This window comes from Grammomys surdaster, unplaced genomic scaffold (genome assembly GCF_004785775.1).
Source record: "Grammomys surdaster isolate TR1022 unplaced genomic scaffold, NIH_TR_1.0 1036, whole genome shotgun sequence".
Classification (NCBI taxonomy): domain Eukaryota; kingdom Metazoa; phylum Chordata; class Mammalia; order Rodentia; family Muridae; genus Grammomys; species Grammomys surdaster.
In genome coordinates this window covers 1,784,458-1,803,412 of record NW_021605455.1, presented here as the reverse complement: position 1 = coordinate 1,803,412, position 18,955 = coordinate 1,784,458, and the positions used below count along the sequence as shown (strand labels likewise).

At 43.0% G+C, this 18,955-nt stretch overlaps 1 protein-coding gene across 1 annotated transcript in view; it reads right to left on the bottom strand.

Annotated features, from left to right (window-relative positions):
• Ier3ip1 (immediate early response 3 interacting protein 1) overlaps positions 1-3,420 on the bottom strand; it is a 16,058-nt gene extending 12,638 nt beyond the window's left edge. Inside the window, exon 1 of the mRNA XM_028783236.1 lies at positions 3,255-3,420. Coding sequence (XP_028639069.1) covers positions 3,255-3,420 — 166 coding nt within the window. The remainder of the gene's footprint in view (positions 1-3,254) is intronic.
• Between the last annotated feature and the right edge of the window lie 15,535 nt (positions 3,421-18,955).

The window sequence follows — 18,955 nt, the reverse complement described above, 5'->3', positions numbered from 1 at the left end:
ACAGGCAGGCACAGGCAGGCACAGGCAGGCACAGGCAGGCACAGGCAAGCACAGGCAGGCACAGGTAGTCACAGGCAGTCACAGGCAGGAACAGGCAGGCACAGGTAGTCATAGACAGGCATAGGCAGTCACAGGCAGCTTTTCACATGGGTGCAAAGGATTAGACTTACTGCAGCTCCTCATGTTTGCACAGCAAGCTCTCTTACCTGATGAGTGTCTTTCCATCTGTGGTGATTTGAATGAGAGTGGCCGTCACAGCCATATCTGAATACCTGGTTTCCAGTTGGTGGAACTGTTTGGGAAGGATTAAGATGCCCTATTGGAGAAGATGTGTCCCTGGAGGTAGGCTTTGCGGTTTTCAAAGCTGATGCCATTCTGAATTACCCCTCTCAGCTTCATGCTTATGGATGAGCTCCCAGTCTCTGCCTCAGCACCATGCCTGCCTGCCTGCTGCCTGCCTGCCTGCCTGCCGCCTGCCTGCTGCCGTGCTCCCTGCTATGATGGCTGTACTGGCTAGTCTTGTGTCAACTTGACACATAAACTAGAGTTATCTGAAAGGAGGGAACCTCTGAGAAAATGTCTCCATAAGATCTGGCTGAAAGGTATTTTTTTTAATTAGTGATTGATGGAGGAGGGCCCAGCCCATTGTAGGTGGTTCCATCTCTGGGCTGGTGATCCTGGGTTCTATAAGAAAGCATGCCAGGTAAACCATGGGGAGCAAGCCAGTAAGCAGCACCCCTCCATGTCCTCAGCATCAGTTTCTACCTCTAGAATCCTGTTCCATTTGAGTTCCTGCCCTGACTTCCTATAATGATGAACAGTGATGTGGAAGTGTAAGCCTTACACTTCCCCATCAAAGAAAAAACCCTTTCTTCCCCAACTGTTTTTTTTTTTTTTTTTTTTTTGGTTATGGTGTTTTGCCACAGCAATAGAAACCCTATGAGGATAGTCATGGACTAACTTCTGAAAAACAAGCCTCAGGAAGTGCTTTTTCTGTAAGTTGTGTTGCCACTGTGGTAGAAAAGTAACTAAGACACTGGCACTATGACCCAGGTTTTCAGTATAAGTCTAGGCCTGGCTACTTGCCTCCTGAATCCCAATTAAAGTACACTAAAGAGCCAAGATATGTAGTCGGTGGGGCTACACTCAGAAGAGGAACAAGTGAAAGGCTCTAATGACTTCCAAGACCATATTTGGGGGTACTGATGGGAGGTTTAGGTTAAAATAAAAGACAACGACTGAGCATAAGTAAGCATCCAACTCAAGGAATTGCCCCACCTATCACTGACCTGTCATTGGTTGCTTCTCTCTGGTTCCTGTTGCCAGGTGCCCTGATAGCCTGTCTAGAATGGTGTGAAGTCTTTTCCTGTCAGACAAGTTCCTCTTCAGGCTGACAGGAACACTTTGGTCATTTCTTTATTTGAATTCTTTGGAGGCCATTGTTTCAATCATCCGATAGACAAAGGGAGAGCCATGTGTGTCTCTTTCCAGTATCTCCTTTCCTACCAGGATGGGTACAGGGCCATTAAGAAACAACTGTGTTGGAAGACTCTGCTCCTGAGTAGGTTGTTGCTGTTATTTCAAAAGCCAGTCCACTGATAGTGCTATTTCAAAAGCCAGTCCATCATAATAGGGCAGGCTCATGTCTTCAACAGAAGTTCCTTAATCTTGGGCCTTCTGGTTCCCAGAGCCTTGAGCCAATCTGTCTCTTCTCATAAATGGCAGTGTGGGGTAGGTATTCTAACTGCATCCCGCCTTCTCGTCAGCTGATCTCAGCTCCCATCACTTCTTGTGTATCCCTGTGAGGTTGACTTCTGAACAGGACTGTGTGTCCTGGGAAGGTTTTTTCCCTTTTCTCAATTAATTCTTCCTAGAGTATCCTAAGAATTTTCTTCTGAAACAGAATAACGAAAACAGGTTCTTTGTTGGGAGAATCTGAGTCATCTGTCTCCTAGAACTCCTCACACTTCATAGGACCACGGGGTCCCGTCTGAGCCAAATCACAGAAGAGAAATGAAAATGCCGACTGAGCAATGGCAGCGTCGCCATCTTTCCACTGCCTGAGACCTTTACTCCCTTGCAGTGAAGACAACGAGGGTTCTGGGAATTTTTTTTTCAAAGGTTAGATCTTAGATTTTTTTTCCCAAAAGCTTACTAACTTGGCCCTTTCCCTTCCTAGTTTTAAAATTCAGCATCTCTATTCCTGCAGTCATTAAAAAAAAAAGTCCATGGAGATACATATTATGTGTTACTTATTAAAAATTTAGACTCAGGTTGAAGTCTGACAAAAATGGATTCTGTTCTTTTTTAAACCTTTTTTTTTTTTCGGTCATGGTAATATATTTAGTAGGTATTTTTATTTTCTTATCTATGTCTGCAATGGGAATCAATGATGAATGAAGGAAGCTTGCTTTTAATCCTGTTGTTTACAACAGTACCCCTGAGTGTAAACGGGCTTAGGCCAGCAGAATTCACCCAAATGGCTTCTATTTGGGAGTCAGCATTGGACCAAAATAGAAAAATCCCACAAGTGAGTTCCATTCATGTTTGTGGACATGTACAAGCTATTTCTGCTACAAGGCTCAAAATGAAGCCACTTGCAAGCTGAAAGCTTGTGCTTTATAAAGTGTTTCTGGAAATAGGGCCTAAAATTGGAAAGTTTCTCTAAAAAAATAAAAACTAGTCACTGTACCTATTTTAAAATGGTACTAATCCTAAGTAGCCACACTGAGCTAATTTTATTTCTAAAAGTACCAGTAGAGTAAATAAAATCAGAATTTAAAAAAACCTCTAGAAACTACTTAAATGTGTATTATTTATTCAGTCATTCATCCTTTTGTTCGCTATTCTTCATCAAGAATTTATTGAACGTTAGGGAATAGACAGGAGGTTTAGAAGCTAAGAGCGCTTGCTGTTCTTGCAGAGGATCCGGCTTTGGTTCCCAGCATCCGCTTGGTGGCTCGCAAACATCTGTAACTGCAGTTCCAGGGCATCCGGTGCCCACTTCTGAGATGTGAGGGCACCAGGCCCACATGTACACAGACATACATGGAGGCAAAACACTCACACATATAAAATAAATAAATCTAAAAATAATTTAAAGGCATTTATTGAATTTTGAAGAACTACCTTACATCATGCAAGGGGTTGGGTGAGGTGCAGTAGGTGAGCACAGATAATCGGGCATGTTTTCTTTTACTGGGGTGGGGAGAGGTTGCTGACTAAGAAAAAAGTTATAGGCTGCACACAGTTACAAAGCAGCAGACGCTCGGCGCTGAGTGGGAAGTGGAACAAGAAAGCCGTGTAGGACCAAGCATCGGGATCACCTGAGGCTTTTACATACGTGCAATTGCCTTTCTTGTCAAGGTGGCGCATGAAACACGTCAGGGGTGGGATATCATGGGCCCCTCTTTGCTCCATGCTTGGATGACTTGCTTCTGAGCAGGTCCTGTGCATGCAGGCACAGCTGCTGTGAGTTCATGTGTGTTAGGGCCGTCATCCCTGCAGACACGATTTCACTGCAGATGCTGGCTCTTAACAATCTTCACTCCTCCTCGTCTGCAGTGATCCATGTGCTGTGCTGTGCTGTGCTGTTCTCCCTCCTTCTCCTCCCCACCCCGTGTGTGTGTGTGTGTGTGTCCATTTAGAGCAGGATGCTCCAGTTTCTTATTCTTTACATGTTGACCAGCTGTGGGTCTCTGTTTTAATCACCACCTACTCTAGAAAGATGGCCTGGGTCTGGATTTCAGCATTCCTGTAAAGAGCCAGGTATGGCATCTTGCACCTATAACTTCAGTGCCAGATATGCCAGAAGAAGAAGAGAGGGAGGGGGAAGAGAATGGGGAGGGTGATGAGGAGGAGGAGAAGGAAGAAGAGAAAGAGAAGGAGGAGGAGGAAGAGGAGGAGGAAGAAGAGGAGGAGAAGGAGGAGGAGGCTCCTCCATGTGAACAGAGCCAGAAATACAAGTCAGACAGCATTAGTATGGTACTGGCCAGCTGAAGCCTTCATAGGGACACAGATGTTTCCACTTGTCTTGCATTCCCTACATTTAGGTAGGACCGTGCATAGAATTCTGCCCAATAGAATGCAAAATTCATTTTGGGGCCAAGGCAGGTAGTCAATAATGAATCTTCTTGACAATCTCTATTTTCTTTTCTGGACATATGGAGAAAGCCCATGTAGAGCTGGGACCATCCCAAGATTGTCAGTCATAGCAGGGAAGAACCTTTCTTCTGGCATACATTAGATAATCAGACTTTTGTCGGCTACTTAACTTTGTCATCAGGAATTTCTTAATCTACTCATACTAAAACATGCTCCTAAAGAAGGACACAAAAAATAAGTGAAGAAGCTGAAGGGGAGGGTGACCCCAAAAGAAACCAGCAGTCTCAACTAACCCAGACCCCAGGGAGCTCCCAGAGATTGAGTTGCCAACCAGGAGCATACATGGGCTGGACTGAGGCCCCTGACACATATATAGTAGAGGGCTACCTGGTCTGGTTGCAGTGGGAGAAGATGCACTTAATCCTCTAGAGACTTTAGGCCCCAGGGAAGGGAGAGGGCTGGTAGTGGGGGGAAGCACCCTCTCGGAGGCAAGGGGAGGAGTGGGATGAGGTACTGTGGAAGGTGGGACTGGAAGGGGACAACGACTAGAATATAAATAAAATAATTTTTTTAAAAAGGACACAAAAGTAAAATCAGATCAAGAGTTAACAAAGTAAAATAAAGAACAAGTATAAAGTCAAGGTAAAGAAGACCCTCTCTAATTGGGAAATTTCTTCTAGAGAAGAAAGAAATGCAGGTGGTCTGAAGGAAAGGAGAACGCAGGAGCAAAGGCTTGAGGACAGGCCAGTTTGAGAAAGACAGGTTGGTCCAGTTCTTTTAACCCAGGTGACTCAACACAAACACCCATCAGACAGGTGTTGATGTGGACAGAGTTGACTCACTTTGTACCCGCAGCCAACCTATGTAACACATAAATCTGAAACTCGAGAATTCAGTGAGGAGAGAGAGAGAGAGAGAGAGAGAGAGAGAGAGAGGATAGCTGATAGATGATAGATGGTAGGTAGATTATAGATAGATAGATGATAGATAGAAGGATAGATAGATAGACAGATGACAGGTAGATAGATGATAGATAGATGATGGTAGGTTAGATAGATAGATGATAGATAGGTGACTGAGGCTGTGGAAGGCAGGAGTGGAGGGAAGGGATGCTGATAATGAATGGAACACACTTAATAGAGGAAATGCTATTGACTGGTTACATTCTGTGAGTTTTCCTAAGGGTTGACAGCTCTCTATGTACACATGTAGAAGTTTGAAACATTGAAGGCCTCCAAGTCATTGGCAATAGAGAACAGTTATGGGAGAAGTACTTTTGTTGAGCCAAGTGGAGCACAATGCAGGACGGGGAATATTTTCCCTAAAGGAACTGACAGTCAGTCTCACTGGGCACTAGACAACAGAACTCAGGAGGCGCAAAGGCAAGCCACCTGACTGATACTGAAGACTGTTTTGCGTAGGGAGTGTGTGTGTATGTATTTGTTTAGAATTCAAGGGTGCAGTTTCCCTGACATGTCTAGAAGGAGCAATTTGCATCAGGTGTCTGTCCTGACCTTCTGGCTCTTACAGTCTTTTCTTGTCTTCAACAGTGTTCTCTGTGCCTTGGGTATAGGGGCTGTGTTGTAGGTGTATCAATTAGGGTAGGGTTTTGGGTTTTTTTTTTTTTCTCATTTACTTGACAGCTTTGCCAAAGTCAAAGATCAAAATCAGAGTCAAACTGACCATATAAAAGTGTTTTGTTTGGAGGATTTTTTAAGATAATAAAATAAACTATAGGAAGATGTTTTAAGATCAAATAGTAAGATAAAAAATATGCTAACGTGGATGAGAGACATTTCATAAGGCCTCACCCCTAGGTGCGGAGTTACAGGAGATCAATGGCTGCTAAGGAGAATGGGTTTTCTTCAAGCATAAACCCCCCTCTTAGGTTATCTCATCTGAAGTGGTCAAACTAACCCCATGACATCAGAATTGGACAAAACAAACAGAAAAGAAGGAAAGGAGCCCAAGAGAAACAGAGACCCACTCGTTCACACCCTCAGAAAGCCAATAGAAACATGAACCTGGAAGTCATAGTATATACACACATAGGGCCTGGTGTAGACGGATCCTGTATGTGCTGTTTGAGATCAAATGTGCTTTGATCACATAGATTTATAGAGGCCTTGTTTCCTTGGTGTCCCCCATCCCCTCTGGCTCTTACACTCTTCCTGCTGCTTCTTTTGCTGGGTTCCCTGAGCCCCAAGGGGAGGGATTTTCTAGGGACATCATGTTTAGGGATGAGTGCTTAAAGGTCTCTCACTCTGAATAATGTCTGGCTGTGGGTGTCTGTACACTTGGATTCATCTACATGCAGACATCACATTTGACCAGCACTATTTTTTGAAGATGTTTTCTTTTTTCCCCAGTATGTATTTCTGGCTCCATTTTGTAAAAAACAAAAACAAACAAACAAACAGAAAACCAGGTCTCCATAGATATGTAGATTTATGACTGGATTTTGAATTTGATGCCATTGATTTGATAAATTCCACTGATGAGTGCCAATACTGTTCTGTTTCAATTACGATAGGTCTGTAGTACAACTTGAAATTGGGATAGTGATACCTCTCATAATTCTTTTATTATTCATCATTATTTTTAGCTATCCTAGTTTTTGTGTGTGTATTTCCACCAAAAAAAAACCAAAAGCTGAAAGTTTTTCTTTCAAGATCTGTGAAAAACTGTCTCAGAATTTTAGGTGGGGATTGCATTGAATCTATAGATTGCTTTTAGCAGGATGGCCATTTTTTTTCTATCTTAATTCTGTTGATCCATGAATTTGGGAGATCTTTCCATCTTCCTATATCTTCTAGAATTTCTTTCTTCAATGTCTTTTTTCATTTTCTTTTTTTTACTACATTTTTTAGTTATTTAGAACAATTTTTAAGTTTAAATATATTCTGATCATATTTCCCCTCCCCCAAGTTCTTCCAGATTCACTTTCCCTCCCTGTCTACCCAACTTTAAGTTCTTTCTCAAAAAACAAACATAAAATCCAATACAAAACAGAATCCCCCAAAACCAAAAAACCAAATTACTCCCCCCAAATAACTCCCACAAAACTGTCACTAAATATACAGACACAAGGAAAATGTGGAGTCCATTGTATATAACTTCCCTTGAACATGAGGCCTGTCCTGGAGTGGTTTATATTACACAAGTCTTTCAGTTGCTTGATTAGAGTTGCCCCAAGATATTTTGTACTATCTGAGGCTATTGTGAAAGGTGTTTCACTGATTTCTTTCTGGGTCCATTTGTCATTTGTATGTAGGAAAGCTGTTGATGTTTGTGAGTTAGTTTTGTATCCAGCCACTCTGCTAAGAGTGTTTATCAGCTGTAGGTGTTTCCTGGTGGTATTTTAGGTTCAATTATGTGTCCTATCACATCACCTGCAAAGAACAATACTTGGCTTCTCCTTTTCTGATTTGTCTTGGTTTGATCTCTTTCAGCTGTCTTATTTTTCTATCTAGGACTCTTATTCAATAGGTATGAAGGGAGTGGGCAGCCTTGTTTTGTTCTTGAGTCTAGTGGAATTGCTTTGAGTTTCTTTCCATTTAAGTTGCTATGAACTGCCTTTATTTTGTTGATACATTATGTCCCTCATATCCCTAATCTTTCCAAGACTTTTATCATGAAGGGATGTTAGACTTTGTCAACTGCCTTCGTCACATCTAATGAGATGATCCTGTAGATTTTTGTCTTTCAGTTTGTTTATATGGTGGATTACATTTATCAATTATGTATGTTGAACTACCTCTGCATCTCTGGGATGAAGCCTGATCTTACTTTAATGTTCAAGTAGTTATTCCTGTGGCAGCAAATGAAGCTCCTCTTATGTTTGCTTCTCTGTTTTTCCGCTCTACTCTTGGAGGGAAGTCATGGAGAGACAAAAGCCAGTTGTAGACAGGGGACAGTGTCCACCATGTCTTCATTGTTTGTGGTATATATGAGAAGCCATTGCCTCAAGCAAGGTTTTCTTGCTAAGCCTTGGTCATTGTTAAATCTTTGGTGGTTTATTCTGAGCAGTAGCTTCTGGGAGGGTTTATCATTCCAGAAACATGACACCCAATTAAACATGTGAATTCAGGAAGGAGGGTGGGCAGTGGTAGTTAAAAGGGTTCTGTCAGCACTCTACAAATTAAATAATTGTTGTGTGATCCCTCCCCGTCCCCCATCACCCAAAGAAGAACGAACAAATGTGTTCACAGCAGCCAGGGCACTGATGACAGACATAATAAATAATTTCATCCAAGTCTAAGTGACCAGCCAGCTGACTGGACTTACTTCGGGGGAGTTTGGGTCAGGGGTTACAGGAACGTGGGTGGCTCTGGGCGATCACCCAAGCATAGTGGCAGACTCATGAAAGCTGAGTCTCCGGTTCTCCCTGCCCGACTTGCGGGCAGCTGAACTAGCTGGAGAGTCTGCCTGTCCTTAGTCCTGCTTTTACGACCTTGGAGAGGTGTCTTGTGAATCTTGATTTAGGGGCTTTGTAGCCCTTATTTGTTTCCTTCCAGAGACTCGCACATTTCATTTGCCTCCGGAGTCTTAAGGAGCCTCGCCTCAGGACGGAAGGCTTCAGTTAGGAGGAAACGGGCACAGAAGAGTCATCCTTAGGACTGCTGGTCCACACGTGCAGATGGAGGGCGGCTTGGCTCACTTAGCAGTGAGCACTGGCAAAGTCTCACTGGCCTCAGGTTCAAATTCTTGCTTTGTTATTTAGTAATGTAATATCTTAACCCCAAGGTTCAACTCGATAGACCCTACTTCGTAGGGTTGTTGAGGGGCTTATGTGAATTAGTAGATCAAGACATTCAGCACAGTGTTCAGCTTATAGTAAAAGCTCAACTGATGTTTTCCGCTGTTACTCTGATTGGCTACCAAGTAATTGGATAGTCTTGATGCTTACACGGAGAGATGAGAAAACAAGGACATTTAACATCGCAGCTTCACCCTTAATGGTTAATGCAAGCAGTATTTAACCATGTTTTTAAAGTACACAATTCGGGGGAAATGTTGAGCCTTTGAAAAACTCAATCTCTAGAGAGCCGTAAAAGCTATTTTAATCACTACAACTAATTACAAGGAAGTATAAATCAATAAACTTTGCTAAATGGCCTAAAATATAATAAAGAAAGCTATCATTAACAGTCATCCAGGAAGCCACTGTCCTTAATAGATGATGTAAAAGTTGGAGGAGAGGAACGAGTTTTAGCATGTGAAAACCCCAGGCGTTGCTTTCAGGGAAGGCCTTGCTGTATGTGGAGCTGGGGGTTACTCACTGTGGAGAATGTAAAAGTACTATTTCTAAATTACACATACAGCCGGGCAGTGGTGGCGCACGCCTTTAATCCCGGCACTTGGGAGGCAGAGACAGGTGGATTTCTGAGTTCGAGGCCAGCCTGGTCTACAGAGTGAGTTCCAGAACAGCCAGAACTACACAGAGGAGAAACCCTGTCTCGAAAGACCAAAAAAAAAAAAAAAAAAAGTTCTAAATTACACATGCATTAGTCCAAGAATAGGAAAATGTGGCTGTCTGTAGAGAGGTGTTTTAACAAGCACCTGTCTCTCAATCCGCTTTGACGTCCTCCTTAAGACTGCACTTCTATTTCAGAACACGAATAAACCCAGGCCAAAGTATGGACAGAGAGTCTCAGCTCTTTTCCCAGGCATGCATGGCAGTTCCTGGCTGAAATTTAGGTATCCAAAGGCTGTGGTCTGAGTTACCAAACTCTCCCCCTGCTACTCTGCTGCCTAGGAGAACCCCTTACCATGTGAGGCTTGTTTCTTGCCGCCCTGGTTTTTCCTCAGTGTTCTTTTTATGCAAAGGCTGAGATCTGCCCACAAACATCACATGAGCAGCAGGACTCCATCATTGTGAATGATGGTTGGCAATCTCCTGCTCATGAGTTTGCCTGTTCCAGGGGAGCTCTAGCCTTGTTGGAACTGGCCAACATCGTGGCTTCTGTCACCTTGAATTTGTGAAGACATTGCAGAGCATACCTTTCCACCTCAGTTTCTGACCTAGCCTAGGGAGCAGACCACATTCAGTCCTTCTCTGGTCTCTATTGTTTTAAATGGATGTTTTACCTGTAGGAATGTCTGTGCAACATGTAAGTGCAGTGCCCACACAGACCAGGAGACGGCGTTGTATCCTCTCAAACTGGATTTATAGTCATAAGCCATGATGTCTGTGTAGAGAATGAAAATGAATCCTGGGGCCTCTGGAAGAGCACCAGTGTTCTTAACGGCTAAGCCAGTTCAGACCAGTTCCTCCATTCTCTGTATTAATCTTCCTATTTGCAATGAGAAATGCCAAGAATGTTACGGATAGGCTCAGCGCTGTAGGGAGGGCAAGAAAATGACAAGAAAGCTTGTCATGAAAATAACTGGGTTTGGGTTTACTCTGCAACTAGCTAACCTTTATACTCAATGGCCTAATCAAAGGGCAATAAGCTCACTGATGATATAAACAGCATAAATATCCCCTAGAATGTTATCATGTTGTACACGAGCCCTACTGCGGGCTGAGCCAAGGCCCTAAATTGAATGCTTTCTTCCTTTCTTCCTCTCTATGTTGGTTTGTATATGATTGGCCCAGGGAGTGCTATTGAGAGGTGTGGCCTTATTGGAATGGGTGTGGCCTTGTGGGTGTGGCCTTTAGTACCCTCATCCTAGCTGCCTGGGAGCCAGTATTCTGCTAGCAGCCTTCAGATGTAGACAAGAATGTGGATTTGGGAACTTTGGTTTGGAAAGCAGTGGAATGCTTTAAATGGGACTTAATGGGCTCTCTTAGTAGGAATATGGAAGACTTTGTTACTGAGTGTGATTTGAATCGTGTGGATCTGGCCCAAGAGGTTTCAGTGGAGAATTTCAATATGTGGCCTAGAGATGATTTTTGTGGTATTGAAGACCTTCACTCAGGGGAGACCCTCTCTCAAGTCTTGGGATGACATGACCACCCACAAACTCGCAAGGCACCAAATCTGGATGCAATCAGCAGAGGTTTAATCGGGGATATAAACAGCTAGCTGCTGGTCAATTTGTCTGTTCACGCAGGAGCTGAATTGACAAAGACAGCTGATCTGAGAAGGGTTTTTTAAAGGGGAAAACCACAAACCAGGGTGGGGAGGGGACGAGGGGGTTGCTAAGGAGACATAGTGGAAAATTCCAGAGGAACTCAACCTATGTGAGTTAGGGTCATGTGAAAAACACTCTGTATACCTATTCTTCTCAAAAATGTGGTCCTGCCCTGTCATTGCGGCCTTGCCCTGAAATTGTGGTTACCAGCTTCCTGGTTCCACCTAGCTGACTTGCATTCTTTTCTTCTCTTTTTGTGGTTAGCCAGTTCCCGTAACTAGCCTGTTCACATTCTTAGCTTGCTCCACATTCTTAGCTTGGTTCAGAGAGAATTTTTTATGCCCTTTTAAAGAAAATACCTAAGGAAGAATCTATAGATCATTTTATAAAATGAACTTCATAGTTTTTCACTCTACAGTATTTTGGTGAAGAATGTAGCTACTTTTTGCTCTTGTCTGAAAAGACTGCCTGAGGCTAAGATGAAGAGAGTCAGATTAATTACATTCACAAAAGAAGTCTCAGAAACTCCCATCATAGACTTTGTTTTCTGGATGTCTCATGAAGAGCATTTAAAAAAAGCATAGCAAGCTGAGAAAGAAAAAATATAAAATATATGGTTCAAGTATTAAAGGAGCACCAGGAAGTAAAATGGAGCTGAATCCTATGTTCTAGGGGATAGCAGATTAAGGGAGTAGGACTTTGGGGCAAGATCCTACGCAGCTAAATTTTAAATCCAGGCATGGTGGTACACACCTTTAATTCCTGGAAATAAAGCCAAGCAGATCTCTGAGTTAAAGGCCAGCCTAGAATAGAGCAAGTTCTAGGTGAAGAAAAACTTAAATCCAGGCTTGGTAGATCACATCTTTAATCCTAGTGCATAAGAGACAGGCATGTAGATCTCTGAGTTCAAAGTCAGTCAACACAGCAAGTTATAGGACAGCCAAGCTTAGGCAGTGAAGAAGTCAGAAAACAGAAAGCTGGTGATAATGTCATAGAACAAGGAGGCCATGTTTCAGCTCCTGCGAGCATCAGAACTCAGCAGCTTTGGCCATGTGGCTCTGACTTTAGAGATCAGAACAGAAGGGACTGCTGGGACAATCAATGCTGGCTAGCTGGAGCTAAGAAATTAGTGGTGAGTAAGAAGAGACCAACATCACTGAGGTGAAATCTTCTGGGAAGTGTTTTCTGAGAGCACAAAGAAGCTGTGTTCCAGAGATAGCCAAGGTTGTACCTCATGCTGCAGCTGTACTTGTAATGTGTAAGAATCACCCAGGTGGTACTGGTTTTGAAGGTATGAAGGGGTCATTGAGAGCAGCTGAGGCTTGGCACTGTGAGAGGTCATGGAAGGCCATTAGTGAAGGTGCAGCCTCAGTTGCAGTTGATGGCCCAGGACTGAAGGAGTCATGCAAAGGAGTTGAGGCTTGGCACCATGAAGAGAGCCTATGGAGGCTATTGGTGAAGCCTAGTTGCAGCAGAAGACACCAGTGTATTGGAGATGCCAGTACCATGGGATGATCACCAAGAACAGCAGTGGCAGTGGAGTGGATCAATCTGAGCTTAGAGTGCTACAGAGGGTAGAGCTGGAGAAGTGATGTCAGTCCTTTGGAAGAGCCCAGAAGATCATGTGTGAATCCCAGACATTGAAACAAGAAGCTGTTACATTGAAGTTGCCTTGGAGACCCCACTATTTTCAAGATTCCAGACTCATAGGATACCTGCTAAGGCATGCTGCTAACAGGGAGTGGAACCAGTCCAGGAAAAGAAGTTTGTTGCCATCAACAAAGATGAAAAAAGGAGTTGGAGATCTGAAAACTACTTTGATATCAGACATGGAGATTCAGTGTTTGGAGTTTGCCCAGCTGGTTTCCTTTCTTGCTTTGGGGATTACAGTTAAGTGATTAGATGAATCTCAGAAGAGATTTGGACTTTTGACATTGTTGATTCTGCTATAGCCTAAGGGGACTTTGGAAGTTGGACTATATGTACTTTTTAAATTATTCTATGGCTAGATATGGTTCCCACAGGCTCCTGTGTTTGAACAAACCTATGAGGGTCAGGGAGTGGAATGTGTTGGTTTGAATATGCTTGGCCCAGGGAGTGGCACTATTAAGAGATACAACACTGGGCAGACATGCTTAAATAGCTATTCTATGGCTCAAAGTCTCCCTGAGTGAGTGAGAGGCAAGGGAACACATAGAACACATTTAGCACTTTGCCTTTCTTTGAAGACTGCATTTCCAACCTTATTACTTCCATTTTAAAATCTACAGTAACGGCAAAGCTTTGCAGTTTGAGATATGCACATCTAACTGGTAGAAATGTTTTAAAATCAGTTAGAGTGAATCTTGGGAACAGACGTGACCTAGCAAGATAAGGACTCTTAGAGAAATAAAAAGCAACGTCACTGCAAGTGGCCTCCTCATAGCCTGGCTCTGGAGGCAGTTCCAGAAACGACTTGAGCATGCACAATAACTCTGAGCTAGGTAAACCTGACCAAGCCCGCTCAGTCAACAGGTTCTCCAGTGCAGGAGTGAGAATTAAAGCAAAAGAGACGGTTAGGCAAAATTGCAGCATGACCCCAGCCAGTTCTGATGCTGAAGGCTGAGGCAAGTTTGTTTAATCCCACATTTTTTTTAAACCCTTTTAATTACATGCAAGTATTTAGGTCAGTTTTAGGTTGAGGAACCAACAATACAATAGAAACAAACAGTCAAGGAACAAACAGGGCAATATACAAAGTTCCGTGATCACCCTGTGATCGCTGTTTCTAAGGGCTCATCAGGATGACAAAAATATCTGAGCCTACTTCCCTGTCCTAGCCCATAGTCATATTCATGCCTGAGGCCTACTTCTTTGTTCTAGCCTAAGACTTGGATTCCTGTCCTGCCTGAACTTACTTCTCTGTTTTAGCCTAAAATTAGATTCCTGCCTGAACTTACTTCCTTGTCATGGCCCAATGTCAGATTCCTGCCTAAAGCCCATTTCCTTGTCCTTGGCCAATGTCATATTCCTGCCAAGCAGCCCCAAAAGCTCTCCACATAAACCCATCTCAACGGGACTTATCAGAAGGATTACGCTCATTTCAATGGACAAAAAAATTAGCATGCTAATTTTCTGCATTTTTAATATTGTGTAGTAAGGTTATGTGATTTTTAAAAAACATAACTGGGGAGAATATCTGATAACATTATTCTAATATAAAGTGAATGTAACCTTCTTTTCCTTATTTATTTCTGATATTAAAACTATCTGGAGACAGGAAGCCCAGAGTTGCAATGGTGGCTCAGAAGTTGCCAAGGACTTAAGCTTCTGTTACCTTTCTGTATCTATTGGTGTATTGTTTCCAGCTTCAAAATCACCATGTTGCCCCAAACACATTACCCCAAATGGCTGCTGCCATAGCTTCAATCACATTACAGACTTCAAGGAAAAGGGGTCCGACAAGACTGGCTCAGCATGCAAAGTACTTGTCAGACGAGCCTGATGGTCTGAGATCGAACTCCTGGACACGGCAAGGTAGAGAGTCCCTACTCTGGAGTTATCTCTCTGGCCTCTGCATGTGCACCATGGCATGTGTGCATGCCCTCCCCCTTCTCTTTCTTACACACACACACACACACACACACACACACACACACACACACACACTATCAGTTCCTTTCCTGTTGCTATGTTTGAATACCGAGACAAAAAAAAAATGGTTTAGAGGAGAAAGTTTATTTTGGCTTACAGTTCCAGAGATAGAGTCCACTGTGGAGATGGAGGCTGGCTTCATAGCGAGAAAGCAGAGCAAGACCAGGAAGTGAGGTCAGACTTTAAAACCTCAAAGCCTGCCCCTCCCACTGATGTGCTTGCTCTAGCAAGGCTCGATCTTTCAAACATAACCTTCCCAAATAGTGTTACCAAGGGCTCAAACACATGAGCTTATGGGGGACATTTCATACTTGGATCACAATAACACATATACAGTTCAGGGAATGGTGCTGCCCATAGTGGGCCTTGGATTGTCCCATTTCAAAGAACAGAACCAAGACAATCCTCACAGTCATGCTTACAGCACAACCTGACCTAGACAATCCCTCATTGTAACTTCCCAGGTGATTCTAGATTGTATCAAATTGACAAAGTCACTGTCGAACAAACTTTCCACACTGTTGGCCCACACCTTCTTCACTTCTTAAAGGACAGAACTCTTCTCTGATTGATCATGTCCCTTGGAGCTAAGAGAGTTCTCCCTTTGTTTGCTACACTTAACTGTACTTAACTTAATGTAAGGAAATTGGCATGTGAAACCCTTTCTCCTTGCCTGCAGCAAACTGAGGAGTGATTATTTGGGCATTCTGAGGTCTGGAAGCAGCAGGTTAGCAGGAGATGCTTTATGAATTGGGTCGAAAGCTTTGTTACTTTATTACAGTCTTTTTTGATCATATCATTTAATTGGACATTAAAATAGAGAGCATTATTTGTATCTCTGTCATCTTCATTAGCTAGCATCTGGGTTGACCTTGGATGATGACATGATAAAACAGTGAGAGGAATGGGTGACATTCTTCTGCTGTCATTTTGGAGAGCCAAGGATTCTTACTTGTCCTCCCAAAGAGTGGCTTTATTTTTAGCCCCCTGCAGCGTTGCAGATAGATGTCCTGTCGGCTTCTACAAGGCAGCTCAGACAACCCAGACATATCCAGTTATAGCAAGAAATTCTTTTTGTACTGGCTTAAAAGCACCACATACTACCGCATCAAGGATGAGGTGTCCTCTGTCTTAGTGAGGAGCCACGTGGGGTAAATGCCATGTTTCCGCAGCACGTACTGGATTCCTTGGTGCTTTTTCTATGAAGGCATTTGGTTCTGCTAAGTTGCTTTATGCTTGCGTGGAGGACTATTGGGCTCTAGTGCTTACAGGGAGAAGAGACATAGATAAAAATACCTTAAGAAATGAGGCCCTGGGGCGGGGGGGAGGCAAGGATGTTTCAGCACTTGGGTGAGCTGTACAGTGGAGTCTGGGATTTAGGAGAAAGGGAAGACCCCAGTGTAGCTTTCCATTCTCAAATCCCAATGGACTCTGCACTAGGTGTGCTCATCAAGACAGCTCAGAGCTTTGCTAGGGTTGTGACTTGGACATAGGTTTTGAATTTCCCCTTTACTTTATAACCATTTGTTGGCATTTGTGCAACAATAACTGAGGCATTTGAAGCTACAATTAGAAATAAAAGGATGATGTTTTACCTTGGGTTCTCTCCTGCCCAGATCCATCCTTAAGGGAACATTCTCCATGGTAGCATCTCCATCCTTTCCTTTTTTTATTTTTTATTTTTAGCATCTCCATCCATTTCCTCAGGAGCCTTCAGGGACCTTATTTATCATTGCCTCTCACATGGCCTCTCATTCTTCATGAGCCAAGAAAGAAGGTACACATAAGGAGGTTTCTTCTGATTTCATGTGTGCTATGGTTGGCTCTTTAGTCAATAGCCTGTGGTGCCATTGGCCATGATGGGTGGAACCTTGGAAAGCAGAGCCTTGTGGGAGGAAGTGAGATCATTAGAGATGTAGCTTTGAGTGGAATATTGGAAACCTGGGCCTCCCTATTTTTGTCTCTTGGCATCCTGGTGCCTCTGTATGCTTCCATCACAGTGTGATGTCTTATCAGCAGCCCAAAAGTCAGTAAGATCAACTGACCATGGGCTGAAACCTGTAAGGCAAAGTAAATCTTTTATTCTTCAGTTTTCAACATCTTCCTCTGTGTGTGTGTGTGTGTGTGTGTGTGTGTTATGTTTACATGTATGAATGAAGTCATGTGCACACCAAAGTGCTTATGTGGATGTTAAAGAAAAATCTCCAGCATTGGTCCCTATCTTCTTTCTACCTTGGTTTTAGATAGAGTCTCATCTGTGCTGCATATGCCAGGCTAGCGAGCCCATGAGCATCTAGAGATTCTCCTGCCAATGCCTCCTGTTCATCTTAGGAACACCGAGATCATAGGTGCATGCTATCAATCCAGGTTTTATGTGGGCTCTGGAGGTCCAAATTCAGTTCTTCATTACTTCTGAGGCATCACTGAGACATCTCCCAATCCTTTAAATTTTTTTAAAAGTGTACTGTGTGTGTAGGCCTGAATATATGTGTACCACACACGCAGTGCCCAATGAGGCCAGAAGAGGGCACCATATACCCTGGAACTGGAGGTGCAAAGTCTTATGAGCCCCTTGTCATGAGTGCTGAGAACTGAATCCAGATCCTTTGCAAGAAGACCAAGCATTCTTAGCCTCTGAGGCATTTCTCCAGCCCCAACTTTTTATTTTTTTATACATCCCTGTATTTCAGGTGTTTGTTACAACATCAGAAAACTGACATCATGTTTCAGCACAGATAAGAACATTTATCTATCAGGAGGAAGTGTGTGATAATACAGCTGGTGTGTAAAAGTATTAAATATCATAAATATACACTTTTAAAAAATTCATTTTTCTCCTCATCCTTTTCTTTGTGTATGTGTGAATGTGCATGCATGTGTGTATATCACATGAATGTGGAGATGCCCACGTAGGCATCAGACCCCTGGGGCTGGACAGGCGGTTGTAAGTCGATGGATGTAGGTGTTGGGAGCTAAATTTGGGTCCTCTGCAAGAGCAGCGACTGTTGTTTCACCAGCCTCATGGTGATGCCTTTTAGATATCTTTTAAAGTCTGTCAAGGAATGCCAATAGTGGACAGTATCCAGTTAAGATAGTCTTTGGCAACTTCAAGCTAGGAAGTCATCCATGGTGGACTCAGAACTACCTTAGAAATTATTACTGCAAAGGGTCTCATTTTACCTCTTCTGTTTATTTCCTCTAAAAGGCATTTTTGGCATAAAATTGTCATATGCATTTGGATTTAATATCACAGTGAAGAGGACATCATGGCACTAACCACATCCATCACCAAGTTTGTCAGAAGTCTTGACAGGAACTGGAAAGATTCTAAGGTCATGGATTGGTCCCGAGATGCTGAGGGGATCAAAGACTAGTCTAGCCTTTAATAATCATTTGGGAAGGAAATCTGTTTTCAAAAATAATTTATTCAAATACTTTATGCCAAAATAACTCTAAAAAGTATGTTTTTGAGTTGTCCCCAAGCAAATATGCACTTAACTACATGAACGCATCTATTACTTCATAGTTTTTTTATTATAGACTTTTTATCCACATGAGTGTTAAAGAAACTACAACAGAGTTAAATACCATTTTTGATAACATGATTATATTCTTAATTACACTCAATATTAAACTGTAAAATATTTCCAGAGGAATACAATCTTCATACAGCAGGCAAAGTACCAGAGAAGAAGGGGGTCAGGTGTGTCTGTCCAGCTTGCTATGAAAAGCAGGCTTGTCTAAACATAAGTCCCCATTCCCAGGATTGTTCTTCTGTCGTCTTTCCACTATGACTCACTTCTGGAAAAGCAAAGGACAATCGTATGGCGCTGCGGAGACCACACGAACATTTCCCCACTCAGCACTTCCTCCCCTCTGGGATCAGCTATGCTTTCAAAACACAAATATTCAAACTTTGGTTCCACCAAAGATGTGACAAGCATGGACTGCTCTGGTTGGCTCCCCCCTCCCCCCTCCTGGTGAATGGCTGCCACAGTCTATTTTACATGGTTGCCCATGCTAACTCGAGGTCACTTGTCCTTGGCTTCTCTCGAACCTGGTTCTGATGCCCAAGCCCTTTCAGTTTGCAGTTCTTCTTTCTGCAGGTCCGAAGTGCTCAGTGGTAGGCTGTATCTTA